At 35.9% G+C, this 21,184-nt stretch overlaps 1 protein-coding gene and 1 pseudogene across 7 annotated transcripts in view; one reads left to right on the forward strand and one right to left on the reverse strand.

The window, feature by feature from the left end:
• The window catches only part of LOC115217405 (DNA repair protein XRCC3-like), a 215,100-nt gene that overhangs the window by 72,804 nt on the left and 121,112 nt on the right, over positions 1-21,184 (forward strand). The window contains exon 1 of one of the 7 annotated variants that reach the window (XM_029787096.2): positions 11,891-12,004. The exons of the other annotated variants lie outside the window; for them this stretch is intronic. Within the exon in view, the coding sequence (XP_029642956.1) occupies positions 11,977-12,004 (28 nt within the window). The 5' untranslated portion in view covers positions 11,891-11,976. Of the gene's footprint in view, positions 1-11,890; positions 12,005-21,184 lie in introns of those variants that run through there. 7 annotated transcript variants of the gene reach the window in all.
• On the reverse strand, positions 6,166-6,266 carry LOC115217724 (annotated as a pseudogene).

Consider the following 21,184-nt stretch of genomic DNA (forward strand, 5'->3'; position numbering starts at 1 on the left):
TCAGGATACATGTAAGTGCCAAAGTATGATTTTGTAGCAATTTGTATCTTTGGGAATATTCTCCTGATGGGAGGAGTGGCACCGTTATATTGTTTTATATCCATTATTTTATGGTACAGTATATGATATGGGATATATGTGTGTATATATATATATATATATATATATATATATATATATATATATATATATATTGGCTTAAGTCTTTCATTGTTTGATTTGCCTAATAGTGGTTTTGTCTCTAATTTAATATATATATATATATATATACATATGTGTGTGTGTGTATATGTGTATATGTGTATTTGTGTGTGTATATGTGTATATATATGTATATATATCTATATATATGTATATAAATATATACATATATATAGATGTATATATATGTATGTTGGTTGGTTGGCATCCTTTTTGTCTCGGGAGACAATGGAGTTGCACATAAAATAATCTAGTCCGGCTTTTACATTTCATGTCCTAATATATCTCCTACTGTGGCTGTGTAGTCCTATCCTGGACAAACACTCCCTCTGGCAGGTGCCGCAAATGTAGCAAAGACTTTGCCTGGCTGGTTGTAATGTCATAGTGTCTTGTTGATATCTTTTTTTGTCTTTCCATTTCTTCTCTCTCCCTCTGTCACTCCTTTGTGTTCCCTCTTTTACGGTACGTTGGCAATCTCCACAGTTGTCGCAGGGCTAAGTTGATTATATCAACCCCAGCACTCAACTGGTGCTTGGTTTATTGACCCCTGAAAGGGACGAAAGGCAAAGTAGGCCCTGTCAGAATTTTAGAATGTAATGATGACTGAAATGCTGATAAACATTTTGCCCAACGTCCTAACAATTCTACCAGCTCACCACCTTGCCCTATTCCAATACTAAACAAAAGAAACAAACTTATTTTTTAACATGCTGACACATGTCCAAATTCTTTCTCATGAACTTCAAAACAGATCTTTCTGACACATTATGGGGAACAATCAATGTCCAAAGTGCAGCAAAAGCAGTGTAAGCTATTATTTATCATTTCTTCTCAAACCAGTGGTAATGTAAAGTTGACCAAAACGCCTGTTAGATTAAATCATGCTTTGGATAATAATCTAATCCTGTTTGCATTACATATGAATAAAATATATAGATATACATAAATATGTAAGTCATACATAAATATTTATTTATATGTGGGTGTGAGGTGCAGGAATGGCTGTGTGGTAAGAAGCTTGCTTTCCAACCAGATGATTTCAGGTTCAGTCCCATTTCATGGCACCTTAGGCAAGCGTCATCTACTGCAGACCCAGGCCAACCAAAGCCTTATGAGTGGATTTGGCAGACAGAAACTCACGGAAGCTTGGAAAATATCTTGACCATTGCTTTTCGAGCAATTAGTCCCTGTCAGCATGTATGTATACAATTATGTGCTTTGACTGCAGCATTAGAGTGTTTAGCTCTTATTTCTAGCAATGTAGGTGTTTCTAACACCCACAGTCATATTTAATGATGGTTATAGTTTTCCTTTATGGTACACATTGTTTACTGCTGCCTACATTAATTATGTGTGTGTGTGTGCATATGTGTGTAACAGGTGAGGATTGGTGACAGGAAGAGCATCCAGCTGTGGAAAATTCACTTCAACGAATTCCATAGATGCTCTCAGCTTCCACTCTGTAAAGTGGTTGGTATTAGGAAGGACGGCACCCAGTTGTGAAAACTATGTCAAAATTAACAATGGAGCTTGGTGCAGTCCTCTCGCTTACTAGCTCCTGTCAAACTGTTTGATCCATGCTAGCATGGAAGACATGTTAAATGATGATGATAATGATGATGATGATGTTTATATATATATATATATATATGTATGTGTATGTATATATATAATAAACACCTAGATATAAACAGGCATATATCAAAACATATGTAGACATGTATTTATAAGTATATATATATATATATATAACATGTATATATATAAATGTGTGTGTGTGTATGTGTGTGTATACATAGTCAAACATTCATACACAGCACACATATCAACATGATGCTTTGTTGTGTATTTTGAAATCATCTTATCTACTGTTAAAAGGAAATGTTTTAGATAAATCTAAAAGATACAATGAAATTGTTATTTCCTTTTGTTTTGTTTGTTTCACCAAGTGATTTTTGGAATGTTATACCAATGCTACAAAATGTTCCCATGAATTGATAAGATACTTATCCTCTTTCTGTCTTCAATATCTGAGTTTTGTTATTGTTTTCGTTGAGTTTTCAAGAACAATGGTAGAGTATTTTATTGTAGTTAATCTTTGCTTTAACTCTTTACCTCTCATCGATTTGAGAATGAAATACTGTATCAGAAATTATTGTTACCCATTGCTTGAATGTTAATTTTTTCTTCAGTGCCATCAGTATCACTGTCATCATTGCTGCCACCACCACCATCAATGTCATTACCACCACCACGACCACCATCATCAATAACTACATCCCCATTATCTGACAATTGTTTTACTTTACCAGTATGGATTAAATAATTTTGCTTTGCAGAATGTATGTATGCTATGTTCTTATCTTAACTCTAAGGCATAGTTATTATCCACTAGTCAATCTTTACTATTTTCCAAGTCTTAGTGTCATGACTACTACGTGTATGTTCCATCAAGCAAATCATACCATCATTCCATAACATGTGCCCAGTCTATCCACATTGCATGTGGTTAAAACATTTACATGGTGGCATATGACATTTCTCCTGAGATAGATTAAGGCAATATTATAACACATAAATGCTACACCTCTTGTATGCCCAATACCACAATATATTAAATCCCAAACTAGTGCTACATGACTAGAAGCTCTACCAACGTTGCCAAGGGGAAATGTTTGTTGTTTAAATATTACAGCTCAAATATGATGATAAATTAATTTCTCTACTTTAGTTTATAGGGCTTCATGCCTTTAGTGTATTTAGTGCTTATGTGTCACTGACACATATCATCATACTTTCCCACAACTTCATCATAATATTTATTTACCTCATAGCATTACCCGTATTACATAGATTAAAAATTTATGGACTGTTTCTAGCCAGCCATGCAATCAGTTAATGGTCTTCGGTGAAATGGTAGTGTGAACTCTTAACAATTCTAGCACATCTGGTACATTAAACTCTTTTGATTCCTCAGCAACCATACTAATGGTGGTTATATTGCTTTGCTTGTCGAGATAGTTTATATTAACTATACAGTGTAACTACCTATCTATTTGGCTTCATGAATTACAAAGTGTAGAAAACTCAATGTAGTAAATAATTAGCTTTGGATAAATGATATATATCTTCATGTATTTATTATATTTGGTCTTCACTTCAGGTTTATTATTATTATTTTAGTTCCTTTGTCAAAGCTCTTTTGTCACACATCCTGTGACATCCTTAGTGACTCACTATCCCATGTGGTATACCATAGAAAGACAAAATGGAATAAACAGAACAAGAGGAGACATGTGGGATAGTCACTGAAGAGGTCACAGGATGTACGATGAAAGAGCTATGACAAAGAAACTAAAATAATAATCATCATCATCATTGTTTAACGTCCGCTTTCCATGCTAGCATGGGTTGGACGAATGACTGAGGGCTGGCGAACCAGATGGCTGCACCAGGCTTCAATCTTGATCTGGCAGAGTTTCTACAGCTGGATGCCCTTCCTAACGCCAACCTCACCAAGAGTGTAGTGCGTGCTTTTATGTGCCACTGGCATGGGGCCAGTCAGGTGGCACTGGCAATGACCTCACTCGAATCTTTTACACATGCCACTGGCACAGGTGCTAGTAAGGCGATGCTGGTAACGATCACGCTCCAATGATGTCTTTTACGTGCCACTGGCACGGAGGCCAGATAGCCGCTCTAGCAATGATCACGCTCGGATGGTGCTCTTAATACCCTACTAGCACGGGGCTCAAGTGCCAGTAATGCAACGCTGGTAACGATCACGCTCAAATGGTGCTTTTTAAGTGCCACTGGCACGGAAGCTGAATAGCCACTCTGTCAATGATCACACTCGTATGGTGCTCTTTGCACCCCACTAGCATGGATGCCAGTCATCAAATTTGATTTTGATTTTTGATTTCACTTGCCTCAACAGGTCTTCGCAAGCAGAGTTTTAGTGTCCAAGGAAGGAAAAGGTACGCATAAGTGAGCTGGTAACACCCCTGACATAGGCCACGAGATTATGGTCTCATTTGGCTTACCGTGCGTGAGAAGACCCAGCAAGCCAAATAATAATAATGATAATAATAATAATAATAATAATAATATTAATAATAATAATAATAAAGCTGAAGTGAAGACCAAATATATAGTGCATTGTTCAACAGGTACTTATTTTATCAACCAAGAAAGGGTGAAATACAATGTTAACCTTGGCAGAATTTGAGCTCAGAATGTAGAGACAGATGAAATGCTGCTAAGCATTTTGCCTGGTGTGCTAATGCTTCTGTCAGCTTACCATCTTCGTATTGCTAACTATGAGGTGGTATCAAAAGGTTCCTGGACTAGTTTGTTTAATAAAAAATAACTCATCTAAGTTCTAAGGTCATCTTCAAGACAGTTGCCTTGTGCAGCAATACACTGATCCAAGCATTCCTGTAACTTTTGGAATCTGGCCTGGAAGTTGTTTTCCATAAGTGAGGACCTGTGATTTGCTCTGGATCTTGACAATAGTGTTAAAACGGCACCTTTTGAGCTGTATTTTCATCCTGGAGAAGAGATGAAAATTCACAAGTGCTAAATCTGGTGAATAGGGTGAGTGCGGAAGTGATGCCATGTTGTTTTTGGCAGCAAAGAGGAGAGCTTGGTAACAGAGTGCATTGTCATCATGAAGAATCCAATTCTTCATGCACCGTGAATCCGGTCACTTTTGTCAAATGTCCTCCCTCAAACACTTCAAAACGTTGCAGTAGAACCCTCAATTAATGGTTTGGCCCTGGGGGACAAATTCTCAATGCACAATACCATATTTCTGGGGATGATGCTCATGGCAGATCTTCCAAGGACATTCTTCTGCTTTTGAAGTGCCCGTGCTACTCAAAACATTGTGTACGCCTTGTCACAGTAAGCTTGCTAAAGTATGCTCAATGTCTCTGTAGCCAACTTCCCAAGTTTAATGCAAAATTTCATGTTGGCTCTTTATTCCTGTCCATGACAAAATCGCAGACTACGGGATACATGTGATCACAAAAACACAAATTTCACAACTTGTGAAGTAAGTACAGTGATGTCACTCAGCACACTGCCTCATGAAGGCCACAGCTAACTCTCACTGCATGCACAACCATGCACTGCCATCTGTTGGCGCACTACAGAACTAGTGCGGGAACTTTTTGATTCCACCTCATATTAAACTCACTCCTCACTATCTACTATGGTTAATTATATAATTTTCATTCATTAATTAAAATTTTAGGTTGTCTCTTTTGCCTTTCTTAACCAGAATTTGTCATTAGATAATGACTGTTGTCATCACTCAGTGTAATTTTAATTCAAATTGTTTGGCTTACTTACATTATATCTGCTGTTGCCCACCTCTCTATTGCATTTTCAAGCAGTAGGCACCCCTAGACATATTTCCTCAGTCATTCTATACATAATGTGTGTGTGAGAGAGAGAGAGAAAGTCACAGTATAGTTCCAAGAATACTTAACCTGATATCAAATTTAGATAATAACTATGATCAGATAATGAGGATGATAATGTTGACAATCACTTGAATTATACTCTTAAATACCTTCTTTACATAGCCAAGAAAAAGCAAGAGTTCAAGTTGAGTCTTTTAGCTGTAAGTTTATGTACAATTATGTGTAATGATGTTTGCTGGCATTGCAATGTTTTTTTCTATTGTTTTTTTACCAGGTCTATTATGCTATAGTATGTATTCCCTCTTCATGTTGAATATTGGTTTCAAATTTTGGCACAAGACCAGCAGTTTTGAGGAAGGGGCTAAGCTGGTTACATCGATCTCAGTGCTCAACTGGTACTTATTTTATCAACCCTCAAAGGATGAAAAAGCAAAGTCAACCATGACAGAATTTGAACTGAGAATGTACAGACAAATGAAATGCCACTAAGCATTTTGCCCTGCATGCTAACAATTCTGCCGCCTCACTACATAAAAAAAATATGGAATGCTTCATGAATTTACATGTTATTCTTGCACAGGGATGATGCTAATGTCCTCTGTATAATTCTAGTATATGTACAGCCAAAGCTAGTACTTTCATATTATCACACAAGAATATTATCACAGAGAATATTATCTCACTAAACAAACTATTGACATCATTCTGTCTTTCCTTCACTATTATTACTGGCAGCTGCAAGCATGGCAATGGCTATTAGAGAGAAATGAATGGTACCATTGCTGTAGATGGCTTTACCACATTGATCAGAGATGACCTTAATGTTGATGTTCATCATAGTTTAGCCCAAAGTCTAGTCTAATTCATTAGGTTTGTGTTTGAAGGCATTCTAGCTATGACCATCTTGTTTTCTTTTGTTTTTGGCACAGTCTATCTCATATTATATATTGCCCGCTATGTCTTTGTGTCCTTTTTTTTTAAGATGGTATGGTGGAAATTTAGAAAGATTTGGCTACTTTTTCTGGCAGATCAAAAGACTGCTCTGCAGCTACTGCATTGGTTCATGTATTTAATTTTGTTGCTGGTTGTTTCTGCATTGGTGAGAGTGTTGGTGGTGGTTATGTTGTGAATACTGTATGAAGTAGTAGCAGCAGCAGTAGTAGTAGTAGTTGTTGTTGTTTTTGTTGTTGTTTAATATTAAATCAGCCCTGACTGACCAAAGGATTTTCAGCAGTGAGCGTTCTTTCTTTTTGAAAATTTAAAACTAAATTGTTCATTGTATCCTTCAATATTTTTTTAATGGTATGGTTTAGTATGAAAAAATTTTTTATTTCACTGTTATTTCTATCAGGTCAACCTATCATGTAGAATCTCCATAACTGACTCAAGCTTCAGTCCCTTGCTGACTTTATTATTGTACTTGTTGTCATTGGTGGCGGTAGTGGTAGTGGTGGAGCTTTTGTTAATGGTAGTAGTTTGTCACTGTTGGTAGTAGTAGTTTTGGTATTACTCTTATTGTTGATAGGGTTGTGACTTGGCAGAATTCTTAGCAAACCAGACAAAATGCTTAGCAGTTTTCATCCATCTTGATTATGTTCTGCGATCAAATTCTGCCGATGTTGACTTTGGACTTTGCCTTTCATCTTTTCAGGATCAATGAAATGAGTACCAGTTGAGCACTGGGGTCAATGTAATCAACTAATCCCCTTCTCCAAAATTTCAGGCCTTATTATTAACACTGCTGATGTTATTTATGGCATCACCCTTCATAGTATTAGCATTAACTGCTTTAAAATGTAGGTGGTGGTGATATCTTACTATAATGGGTGTTATGTCTGTCTGTCTGTCCCCTCTCCATGGTCAAACAGCTGGACCAATGGTCACGATGTTTCTCAGGATTACAAAAGAGGTAATCAGGAAAGTTTTTAGCGAAAAAAAACGTGAAAAAGTATGATTATTTAATGGATATTGAGTTTTGTGTTAATAAATCACTTTTGTTTTTTTTTTGTTAACATTCTGGCGACGAGGATTAACTCTGGACCCCCCTCCCCCTTGTATAGTTCATGAATTTAGAGAGTTTAAATTTGCGATACTGTCCCTTTATATCCCATCATAGATGGGAAAATTTACTATCTCACTATAATGGGCATTATGTCCGTCTGTCTGTTCATTTCTTTGTCTGTTCCCTCATCCCGTAGGCGTGGCTGTGTGGTAAGTAGCTTGCTTACCAACCACATGGTTCCGGGCTCAATCCCACTGCATGGCACTTTGGGCAAGTGTCTTCTACTAATGCCTCGGGCCAACCAAAGCCTTGTGAGTGGATTTAGTAGACAGAAACTGAAAGAAGCCTGTCATATATATGTATGTGTATGTGTGTGTATAAGTTTGTATGTCTGTTTGTCCCCCCAACATTGCTTGACAACCGATGCTGGTGTGTTTACGTCCCCATAACTTATCGGTTTGGCAAAAGAGAGTAATAGAATAAGTACTAGACTTACAAAGAATAAGTCCTGGGGTCGATTTGTTCGACTAAATGCAGTGCTCTAGCATGGCCACAGTCAAATGACTGAAACAAGTAAAAGAGTAAAAGAGAGACCACAAGTAACTCTGGATTTTCATTGTATAGTTTGTGTTCTCATTGTAGATATGAAGGGATTCATGAGGATGGTTAATAGTGAAAATAAAATGGAAAAAATGTGTGTCAGTATATAGTATGTGTGATTATTTAGTGGTTATTGAAGTGTGTCAGTCTTGAGCAAGATTGGAAACGGCTAATCAAAGCAGCTGTTGTTTACATCTCAGTTTTGTCAATCAAAGTAACCCATGGTACCAGAACATCCAGACATTATTCGCATAGAACATTGAGAGGAAAGTCTTAGTTTGATTTTTTGCAACCCTAAAGATTCCACTCACACATTCACAGCAAACAAGGCACAGAGCCAAGACTTTAGATCATGTAGGTGTATTTTTACCCACTCCAATGTTTACACACGGCCAGTTATATGTCACTATGAGTAGAGCAATGAACTCCAGTAATTTGAAAATTAGTGTCAACCAAACAGAAAATGTCATCTGCAAAGACATTTTGTAATCATATTGATATTATCGAAAGAAATGTGATTCATAATTTAAATAAGGAAATTTGTGAACTTTGAATGTATAGAGTATAAACAAACATAAAATAGCGTAAGCAACTAAAATAAAAGTATATCTAAATAACATTTTTTCTTAATACTCTTTATGTAGTGGTGGAAGGAAGCTCTGGCTTTCATTAGGGGTGGTCCACATAACCATTCATGATACAGAGGCTGGGAGCCTATTTCAGTTCAGGAGTGAATCGTCATCGCATGTCACTTAGTTGCAAACACATGTCAATACATATCACCAACTATAATGTGCTTTCTCTAAGACATCACCCAGTAATCTATCAAGTCCATTCACACATTTCTCAATACATACTACTGTTATGACTTCCCTCCTTCATTTTATGCTTCCGACATAGATGAGTAGATTTTCTTGTACTTGTAAGGCTAATATATAGTTTAACTCCCAGTCACCAAAACAAAAAAAAACATTATTTATGTTATTTACATTTGACGGATATTTATCCTCATCTTGTTTGTTGTTAACACAACGTTTCAGCTGATATACCCTCCAGCCATCATCAGGTGTCTTGGGGGAAATTTCAAACCTGGGTTCTCATTCCTAAGGTATTTTTCAATGTTGTTGTTGCTGTTGCTGTTGCTGTTGTTGTTGTTGTTGTTGCTGTTGCTGCTGCTGCTGCTGCTATTCAGGTCACTGCCTGGAATCGAACTCTGAATCTTGGGGTTTGTAGCTCATGTTCTTAATGAAATAATCGAGCTCAGTAACAATGTATTAAGCAGCAGCTACCCCAAAAACATACTATCCACTCCAATTATGAAGAAAAGCGAGGATGAAACCAATAAACTGTCCACAGTCTGTCTACCCTCTGTGAAAGGCCTCTCTGAAAAGATACAAAAGATATGCAGCCCATATGACATCAGGACAGTATTCAAGAGTAATATAACACTTTGCAAATATCTCCTTCAAGTAAATCCACCAATAGAAGAGAATATGACCAAAAACTGCGTGTACTCCATCCCATGCAACTGTGGTAGGTTATACAAAGGCGGAACATGCCGCCCCCTCAAAATAAGGGTAGAGGAACATCGCAAAGCTATGACACGAGGAGATATTGATAAATTGGGTATAGCTGTTCATGTATGGAAACACAAAGACCACCTCTCCCTGTGGGATGAAGTTAGAATAAAAAACAGAGAACACCACTGGAAAATATGAAAACTAAAAGAAGCAGCACATATGCTAGGACACAACAATCTCCTAAGCAGACAGAGTGCAGATCTGAATAACATATGGGAACCGGTATTAAGGAAGGATAGAAAAATATTAGATTTATAAGCCCTAAAATCCACTCCATAATTGCCCACGAACATATGGCATAGTAGTTAAGAGTGTGGGCTACTAACCCAAGTTCGATTCCAGGCAGTGGCCTAAATAATAATAATAATAATTACATCGAAAAATACCTTAGGTTTGAAATTTCCTCAAGACACCTGATGAAGGCTGGAGGGTATATCAGCCAAAACAATATGAGGACAAATATCTGTCAAATGTAAATAATGGACATAATTCCTCATCTCTTAAATATAGAACTGTGTTAAAAAAAACAGTCTAATAGGTGTAAAAATATGTGTAGAAAACAAATAATGAAAACAAAAATTTGCACAAACAAATGAGGGCAGGGTGGTGGATATTAGAGGACTTTCAGAAAATTCACAAGATCTGATTTTTTCCTCATAACTTTCAGGTAAATGGATATATATTGAGGAAATTATATCGAAATACCATTCAAATGGCATAGATTATGATTATAAAGAAATATGGGGAAAATGTTTTCTGAAGGAGTGGGAGAGGATTTCGGAAAATTCACACAATCCAATTTTTTCTTTCATAACTCTCAGGAAAATGGGTATCTTTTTATGAAATTTTACAGAAATACCTTTCAAACAGCGTAGGTTACGATTATAAAGAAATTTGTGGGGAAAATGTTTTCTGAAGGGGTGGGGAGAGGACTGTTGGACAATCCACATGCGTTTTTTTCTTTATCGTCATAATCTATGCCGTTTAAAAGGCCATGGAGAGGTTTATTTCAAATCTATCCTTCATTGCATTTTCAATATAATCACATTTGAAAACTAGTGCTTGAGAATGGAGAATCTCAATCATCATCATTTAACGTCCACTTTCCTTGCTAGCATGGGTTGAACGATTTGACTGAGGTCTGGCGAACCAGACTCCAATCTGATCCGGCAGAGTTTCTACAGCTGGATACCCTTCCTAACGCCAACCACTCCGAGAGTGTAGTGGGTGCTTTTACGTGCCAATTCTGATTACTATGAATACATCAGCTCTTTTCATTGTAACAATCAAGAGTCAGTTGAGTTCCTTCATTCATATAGAGTATTACTACACAGTGATATGCCCACATTGAAACAATGATGAGAAAATACCTCACTCTAACAATTTTGAAGATAGCACACAGAAACATATACAAGTTCTTCATAGAGGCACACATAGATACATACACAAGTTCTTCATAGAGGCAGCCAAGTTATACCTGCCTCTCTCGAATCATTGGCGTCAAATAATTATCAACCAAGACAATGGTATATATATGTATGTTTGTGCAAATTTTTGTTTTCAGATTCGTTTTCTATATATTTTTTTACATCTATTAGACTGTTTGTTTTTTTTGTTTTGGTGACCAGGAGTTAAGCTATATATTAACCACTTGTAATAGTAATTGTTGTAATTGTTCATTCAACCACCTTTACTGAAGGTTATATATCATTCTCTATGATATACAGATATGTTCCATGAAGTTTACTCTATGATCTCTTTTGATGTGGAGTTTACTGTAACTAGATTAGGCTGCAACTACTAACCAAGTACATTATATTGGGTAGTTGTTAACCCACACACATTTTCTTGTTCGTCATAGAAGACCTCCATGAATTACACTGGTCACATATCTAGATAACCTTTGGCCTTTACTAGCAGTCACATTAGAAAAGCAATATTTAACTAAGTAAATGTTTCAATGCCATGTTATTTATGAGAAATTTTGTATTTAGGTTTCATTTTGTAGATGATTAATGTGCATGCGTGCACTTTGTTTTGTTTTTTACTGATTATTCTGATATGCAGAATGTTGTTTTGGATTATTTGTAATTTGTTGTGATATAAAGCATGGGAGTTGTGTAAAAGTGGTGAGCTTGGCAGAGTGAATGGTCTTGCTCTGAGAATGCACCTACAGATTGGAGTAGGACAAGGTAAGCATGGTTTTGTGGGGTTTCCATGAGTAGCCCTTTGAGGTCACCTTACTTTTGGGGAATTATTCCTTGTTGAATTTTTTTTGTTTCTTTGTTATTTTAGTTTTTACACTATTTTTACAACTCTTTGCAACAAAGGCTTAGGATGTATCACAAAAGAATTGCAGCTTGTGTGTAGTCCCTAATATCTCAGGTACTCCATGATATACAAACATTATTTTGAGATGAACTGTTATATCAATAACCTAGTGACAGTAAAGTTTGTTCTCTCAACAGAACTCAAGCAATAGTCCACCATTAAGTCTAAACAAATCTATCCCTAAAGTTTGTCTGAAAGTTCTGTTTGGATGATCAGTTGTGCATGGTTTGTACTATCTTTTATACAGATTGTACAGTTTAGCACTAGTTCATTTAGCTTATAGCTCAGGCCTGGCCACTTTTCGCTGATTCATATGTTCCTTGCATTTCAACTCACTCTGATGGGCTTTATGAAGTTTATTGAGAACATTTTCTTAAGGCTTATGCCCTTCTGTAAAAGGCTTTTATGTATTACTAGGAGAGGATGGGCTGCCAAATATAGTTTTAATGTTCTTTCACATTCACTGTATTCAGTCAATCTATCCTGACATTTCTGTTTGACTGAAGAGTATATGTCCATTTTCAGGTGCTTTTCCAGATTCTCCTGGTCAGAAGCATATACTGGGAGGTTCTTCATGATGCTGTTGACAGATATTTGTGCTTTCCATGAGTTCTGTGTCTATGTCTACTGCTTTTTCTGTTTATTGTATGTCTGTTGTTTATAGTATGTCTGTTGTAACAAAACCCAGAACAACATGCCCTAGAGAACATGAAATATTATATTGGAATGCATTATAACATCTCATTCTGAAATTATTGATCTTTCAGGATAAGGTGTTCAAAGTGTGATTCCCCAAGAGACTTAGCAGTGGCTTATAACTGTCACTAACTAAAAGTGTGGTCTATCAAAAAGATTCTGAACCTTTCACTGGTCCATATCAACACCAACACCTCTTTTTTGATATGACCATATCTCTGCCCAACTGATGTAAGAGATCTGGAAGCATAATTGACAGGCCCCCGTTCCTCATTCTGTTTCTGTTGAAAAGAAACACTCACAGTCTGAAACTGGATGCATATCTGCTGACACTTTACATCTCCAAACTATTCATTGTTTGGGCTTGGTTGGCTCTCCAGAGCCAGTGATTTCTCATATGCAGCAAGTCTCTTAGGAGTTTCACCTTTTCTGCTAACTTAACTTTCCTGATATATCATTCCCAGTAAGCTACATGGCTAACTTACAATGGTGGGCTCCTGCATATCTCTTTCTTATTGTCATGGTTTTACTTGAGTCTGACTTTACTTGTTTATTTGAAATGATGTGACCCAGGAAATTAACTTCCCACTTATATTCCCCTAAGTTTAGAAGTATTCCTGCATTCTCAATTTCTTCAGCATCACATGAAGTCAAGAACTAGGTTCCTTCTGTGTACACCATCATATAACTACATCATCTACATTTCAAAGAATGTCCTCTAAACTCTCTGCAGCCTCTGCAACAATTCTATTTGTTGCATTTTTATATTAAAGCATACTTTTCCACATATTACATTCTTCAATAAAAGATACAAGAAATCTATCTTTAATTGTGCCATACTATAGTTACTCAAAGTCAACTTTGGATAGATTCAACCTTTTATAATAATGTTTCATGCCCACTACCCCATCCCACAAACACACACACATATAGACTTACATCACAATATCTACATACTATTTTTAATTAATTTAAATTTGACTTATCTTTCATGATGAGATAAAATATAGTGTAAGTTAAGTGCTGGGGATTGGTTTAATTCTCCCAAAACTTGTAGCTTTATGCAGTGTTAGAAATCAATATTTATTTAGTTGTATTGTTTTATTTCCTATATTGAAATCCTATCAGTTTAATTTGCCTTTCATCTCTCCATAATCAATATATAAAAAAATACTAGTAATGTATTGGTGTCATTTCAATCAACTATACTTCTCACCTTTATAAATTTATGGCCTTGTGCCACTGTGAAAAAAAATCATTATTCCACTTATTTTCTATTTTCTATTTTCACCTTGATAAATTTACAAATTTGGAACAAATGAAATGACTGCAAACAATGGCTGATTCTTTCATATGACCTTATATCTCTTTTGGCTTCATTAGTTTAATCTTTCTCAGTGCTTTACTGTCTTTATAACTTGAGTACTAGATAATCGGTATAGCATGAAAGCCTTGGCTATTGTTCTCAGAAAGATGCATTGTAACACTTTTGATGTGTTGTGAAGAAGCTGAGAATTTCAGATTAAACCACCTGCTTCTAAACTATACAAAGATCCTTACTTGCTGAGTTAATTTTGCAATTAAAATCAATATCTCAATTATTATAGGTTTACAGTTCTTAAAATTGAAATTCTATAGTGCTTAAAGCTATTTATCTCATCTTAATGACATAGTTTTCAGCAGAAAAACAAAAGAGTGATTCCCTCAAAAGAGCCAAAGAAAAGAAAATCAAATACCATTATTTTGAGCCATCATCAGTCATTAGAGAGAGAGAGAGAGAGAGAGAGAGAGAGAGAGAGAGAGAGTGTGTGTGTGTGTGTGGAAGGGATGTTGTGTTCATTCAAAGATGTTACACACTACCACAATATCATACATTATTTATTATTAACAAACTACATTGTTTAGTTAACTAGCAGCTGCATACATGTACCTTTCAACATAGGTGCAATCACATTCATGTGAAATGGAAGAAAATCTATATTCATTTTTATGTATGTTTATATACATAAAGCACACACACATTTGTAACTTGAAATATTAAGATTTATCTTTGCAGAAATTTAATTAAGACTTTCTTTTTGTGATTAGTTTTTCATTTCTTGTCGTATATTTAAGTTTTATAAATGTGATAATATCTTGAAATAGTGGAAATTTATTGATGCAAGCAAGGGATGAGTATGGAGAGGAGCAAACAAATGCGAGGTTTAAACTGAAAAAGAAATATGTGAATAAGGATTGAAGTACCACCACCATCATCACTATCACTGCTTTCAACATCAGCTCAAACAAGACAGTCATCATTATCATTTTAATGCCTACTTTCCCATGTTTGCATGAATCAGACAAAAGTATGTTGGAGCAGAGTTTTCTATGGGTGGATGTCCTTTCTATTGCCAACCATTACTTGTTTCTCAGCATTCTTTCTACTATAGGTACTAAACCTGAAATTTTGTGGAAGAGGACTAGTCAATAATATCAACCCCAGTACTCAACTGGTATTTATTTCAACTCTGAAAGGATGAAAGACAAAATCAACACTGGCAGAGTTTGAACTCAGAACACAAAGACTGATGAAATGCTGCTAAGCATTTTGTCAGGCATGCTCAACAATTTTGCCAGATCGCTACCTTTCAGTGGAATTATAATCACGATGGGCTAATGTGGAGAACTGGAAACAACAAAAACAAGGAAACAACAACTGGAAGCAAACAAGAACAAGTTTTTTGTTTATAAAGATCATGCAACATGTCAAGACATGCAGAGAAGCCTGGACATGCTTTTGCAGTGGACTGCAAGCAAATGGCATCGTTACCAAAGCTGTTGTTTATAAACAGCAAGTGAACATATGTAGACAAAGGAAATGGAAACTCTCTCTCTCTCTCTCTCTCTCTCTCTCTCTCTCTCTCTCTCTCTCTCTCTCTCTCTCTCTCTCTCTCTTTCTCTCTCTCTCTTATATAATGATTTTTTTTTCAATAGAAATATTACCCTAGTAGGCATGTTCTTCCAGCAAAGTCCAGTTTGTACCCTTCTTCTAGTGTATAGCCCCTCCAGCAAAATTTTCTTCAGTTCTTCAGGATAATTAGTAGTATCTTCTGTACCACCATCCATTTTAGTGTTTAGCAGCAATTTAATGTACCACTTAAATCTTTTGAAGTAGCCTTTACTAACAATAAAAGGATTTTGCATCAAAAGTTGCAGTGCACACCTTAAAAACTGTCATACAAATGTTTAGCACTCACCATGTTTATCTGCACACTACTTCCAGTTTAACCATCAACTCACACATTAAGAAGCCATTCCATTTTTAAGTGTCACATCAGATTCCTGAATAAACAATGTCTGGGTATTTAATGGAGTGGCTTCAAGAGCATTTGACCTTAATTTTATTTTTATTGTTATATATTGTTCTCTGTGGTGAGAAATTCTGTTGCTATTTCTAATCACACACAAGCTTCCTCATTGGCCTACCTAGTCGGTATGAAAGGCTAAGTTAACTTCCCAGCAGGTTTTGAACTTCAATATTACAGCCACTCCATCATCTTTCTAATGATTAAACAATCATAACATCTATTTTCCAAATTATCACTGAGGCATGTATAAATATATCTAGCAGATACCACTATATAATGATTTCAAATTTTCACACAAAGCCAGCATGTTTAGGGGAGAGAGTAAGTCAATTACATCGACCCCAGTGCTCAACTGGTACTTATTTTTTCAACCTTGAAAGGATGAAAGACAAAGTTGATCTCAGTGAAATTTGAACTCAGAACATAAAGACAGATGAAATGCTGCTAAGCATTTTGCCTGGCATACTAACGACTCTGCCAGCTCTCTGCCTTGATACCACTATATAATGCCAGCCAATGTGTGTGTTATGATTATGACTTTAGATAAATAACCCAGTATCTTAACAACTGTACCAATGCACTGTTTGGAAACTCTTCACCTCTAAGACTGTTTTGATGATGTATTTACTGTCAATATTTATTTATTATATTGGTTCTATCTCTATTTGTGAAGTAATGTATTTAGGTTTAACAATTGCTTCTAAATATGTGAATAAGATATTTTTTTAATGTTTACAAATGCAACTATATTTCAATATAAACTCATCTATTTTGTGCTGAAATTATATTTTATTATTTAACAGCTTGCAAACCTGTACCTGAGTGAAATTTGTTCTTGTTATTTATCTAGAATAAATTTGGCAACAAAGTTTCGGTTGGTGGCTATAGTAGTGATGATGGCAGTTGTCTGACCCTGGAACCCTAATGGCAGAGGCCACTAATTTGTAACTAATGCCAGCCTTTTAAAGACAGTAATTATATTTAGTCTTAAACTACATATTTAATTATATTATCTTGAAATTTTACATTTCTTATGACAGAATGAGTAAATATCTCAGCATAATCAATAAATATCATAAAATTTGTATATAGATGTTACTAACTCACCTCTGACCCCTCTCTTCAAGATCTCTGCCAAACATTTTAGATTTTGTTCAACACCAGCTTAAACCACTAAACCATTGTTTAGGCATCCTCATTCAGCTCTGGTGAAGCAAACTGTAGCATGAGAACTATAGCATTAAGACTGTCTGTTAAATGTATGATTATGATAGTCATTCACTAATATTGATTTTTCCTTACTGCATAAATATTTCTGGTTATTTTTATTTATACTCCTTGCATTAAATATGTTAACACTAACTTAACCACTGTAACAGTAATGAAATGACTGTTAACTTATCAAATGTGGTGAGCATGTTAACTCTAATTCATTGAAACTAAGCCTGTATTATGCAGAGATAAATATTGTTGAATGGTTAACTAAAACAAATAAAAGCAAGGGCCAGAACTGAAAATCAAAGGGAAAGTAATTTAAAAAACAAAAAAAAATGCTAATACATTATAATTGCAATTAATTAAAATTTGAAATAGGTAATGCAGTGGTAAGTATATTAGTCTGATCTTTATCAGGCACTTCTAGACATGATTCAGTCTTTTTATTAGACCCCGTAATAAAGGTAAGCAAGCTAGCAGAATTGTTAGAGCATTAGAAAAATACTTTGCACCCATGTCTTTCAGCTCTTTACATTCTGAGATCAAAGCCTGCTGAGATCAACTTTGCCTTTCATACTTTTTTTTGGGGGGGGGGGGGGTCAATGAAATAAAGCACTACTTCAATAGTGTGGTCGAAAAAAATAAAGTACCTGTACCAGTTATGGTATTAACTAACATGGTTCAATGGTATTAACTAACATTCTTTCCTCAAAATTGCTAACAATGTGCCTAAATTATAAACCTATTTCTTTACTACCCACAAGGGGCTAAACACAGAGGGGACAAACAAGGACAGACAAACGGATTAAGTCGATTACATAGACCCCAGTACGTAACTGATACTTAATTTACCGACCCCGAAAGGATGAAAGGCAAAGTCGACCTCGGCGGAATTTGAACTCAGAATGTAACGGCAGACGCAATACCGCTAAGCATTTCGCCTGGTATGCTAATGTTTCTGCCAGCTCACTGCCTAAATTATAAACCATTATCAAACTTCCCTGTGAAATGTAGTTTATGTGGCTTAAACTACATGCTTTTGTTTCTTAACACAAAAAAAGACAGTGGATTGGTAGAATTGTTTTAGCATCAAGCAAAATGCTTTTTGTTGTTTATGGCCCTTTACATTCCAAGCTTAAATACCTCACTGAGTTTGGGCCATTGCATGACTTTTAGAGGCCCCCCTGCAACTTTTTGTTTCAAGGCCCCCATCTTTTCAATCAAAATTCATAATCTATGCACTTTTATTATCTGCAAAAATCATAGTCCCTTACAGCTTGTTGGATTTTAGAATCATCACAGCAGAGTCTGCTATGATAATTCTAAAATACAACACATAAAAAAAAAACTTACGGTATATTTTTTTTCTACTCCTCTGTACATAGATAGATACACACACATACATACACTCACACAAACTTCTGTGTGTGTGTGCGTGCACGCGAATGTTCACACACGCACACTTTGTTTTTGGTACGGAAAGAATTTTGCCTCCAGTTTTTATTGCCTTAGGAGGTCAAAGGCTACTGTTCTGGGTACAAAGTGACCAGCTTTTCAACATCAAATAACAACACCAAATATATATATATATATATATATATATATATATATATATATTTATATACACCACATGGAGAGAGAAATGAATAGAGAAAGAGGGAGAGACAGCGAGACTAAGCGACATGTGTGTGTTTGGTAGCAGAATCGTTAGCACGTCGGGCGAAATGCTTAGCGGTATTTCGTCTGCCGTTACGTTGTGAGTTCAAATTCCGCCGAGGTCGACTTTGCCTTTCATCCTTTCGGGGTCGATAAATTAAGTACCAGTTAAGCACTGGGGTCGATATCATCGACTTAATACCTATGTCTGTCCATGTTTGTCCCCTCTATGTTCAGCCCCTTGTGGGTAATAAAGAAATAGGTACATGTCTCTCTCTTTCTTTTTCCCTCTGAGCTGGCCAAAGCCTTGTGAATGGACTTCATAAAACAAAACAGCTAAAAGCCAGACATATATACGTGTGTGTATGTATGTATGCCTGTGTGTGTATGTTTGTATGTATGTATAAGTATACAACTCTGACCTTTCATCACCATTGCTTCTTTTTTGTATCTTTTCTCTTGAAGTTGTTCTTATTTCCTAAGGAATTTGTTGAAAAGCTTTTTTCGTTTACTTATTTCGTTTCTTTTAAATTTATTTACAGTACACCCTCATATTTTTTTCCTTGTCTTTTCAGTTAACATCTTAACCAAAGTAAATAGATGGCTCATCTATGTAGTTTGATCTTAACATGGGGCCCCTCAACCATGGAGGCCCCCTGCAACTGCAAGGGCTTAGCAACAGCCCTGCACTGAGGTCAACTTTACCATTTATTCTTCCAAAGTCAGGTGCTAGAATTGATGTAATCAACTGTTTCTCAAACTTAAAATTTGAGGCCTTGTGCCTATATCAGAAATCCTTATTAGACCTTTTCAATCAAGCATAATCATTGAATATTTTAGCAGTTTGAGAGACTTTCCTACATGTTCTTTCATTAGTGTTGTTTGTTCGTTGAATTATTGAGTAACTGAGCAGCTCCAGTAAATTATGGCACTATAGCAGGTGGAAGAGTAACACATTAAACATTTAGTAATGACCTGAACAAATTTATGTTAGGTTTATCAGAAGCTTTCTAATTATGTCCTTCCTTTTGCTTGATTATCCTAGAATTTTAGAATTTGAACTCTCTTTTGTGGTACCTGTCATTATAGATAGTAAAGATTTGTTTAAAAGAGGAGGTTAGCTGTTGCTTTATCAGTTTGTATGCTACTTACTCTATAACAATTAATGAATAATCTTGACGTTTTTGTTAGTTTTGATGCTAATGTTATTTTCTCTGATTACTCACATCACACCTCTCTCCCCTCTCTCTCTCTCCTTTCTCTCACCTATCTCCCTCTCTCCACGCTCTCTCCTTCTGAGATAGCTATGTATATCTGTTACCACAAGGTGTCTATTTCTGTCCCTCTACTCATACTCTAACCTTTCATCTAGTACAAAGCCACCTTCCTCAACAGTACTCCCCAGCTCACTTGAGGGGGTCTTCTCTTGGAAATTATTTGGTGACTTCACTGTTACTGGTGCCACATAAAAAGTACCCAGTACACTCTGTGAAGTGGTTGGCACTAGGAAGGGCATCCAAATATAGAAACTGTGCCAAAGCAAACAGTAGAGCTTGGTGCAGTCTCCTGACTTGCCAATTTCTGTCAAACTGTCCAACCCATGCCAGCATGGAAAACAGATGTTAAATGATGATGATGATGATGATGATGATGACAATGACAATAAGGATTGTACATACCTCACAGTATGTACTGTATACATTACTTTCAACTTTTAAAAAAAATTATTTATTAATCAGATAAAGAAGGTATAGCCTTTGTGGGCCCTTCCAACCTGGTCAGTTCAATGCAAACAGTTCATTTCAGCAGATGGAGGGTCAATGCAGAAGGGCAATGGTGTTACAGAGAGAGTGTACAAGTTCTTGATAGGTGCAACACTGTAGAAATGATAAAAAAGGAAAAACTGGCTAGTATTTCAAGTGGTATATATTTGTCAAATCTAGAGAAATGGAATCCATTGAAGTGTGAGTAGATGAAGGACACAGGGTGTTGGTAAGTTTGTAGTTAGAGTATATTTTAGTGTATCTCAGAGTATATAAGGTTCATACTTATTAGAAAGAAAATATGATGCCTAGATTTTGCAAACTTAAAAAGATTTCCTCTGCTGCTGGAATAATATATACA

This window comes from Octopus sinensis, linkage group LG11 (genome assembly GCF_006345805.1).
Source record: "Octopus sinensis linkage group LG11, ASM634580v1, whole genome shotgun sequence".
In the NCBI taxonomy this organism is placed as follows: domain Eukaryota; kingdom Metazoa; phylum Mollusca; class Cephalopoda; order Octopoda; family Octopodidae; genus Octopus; species Octopus sinensis.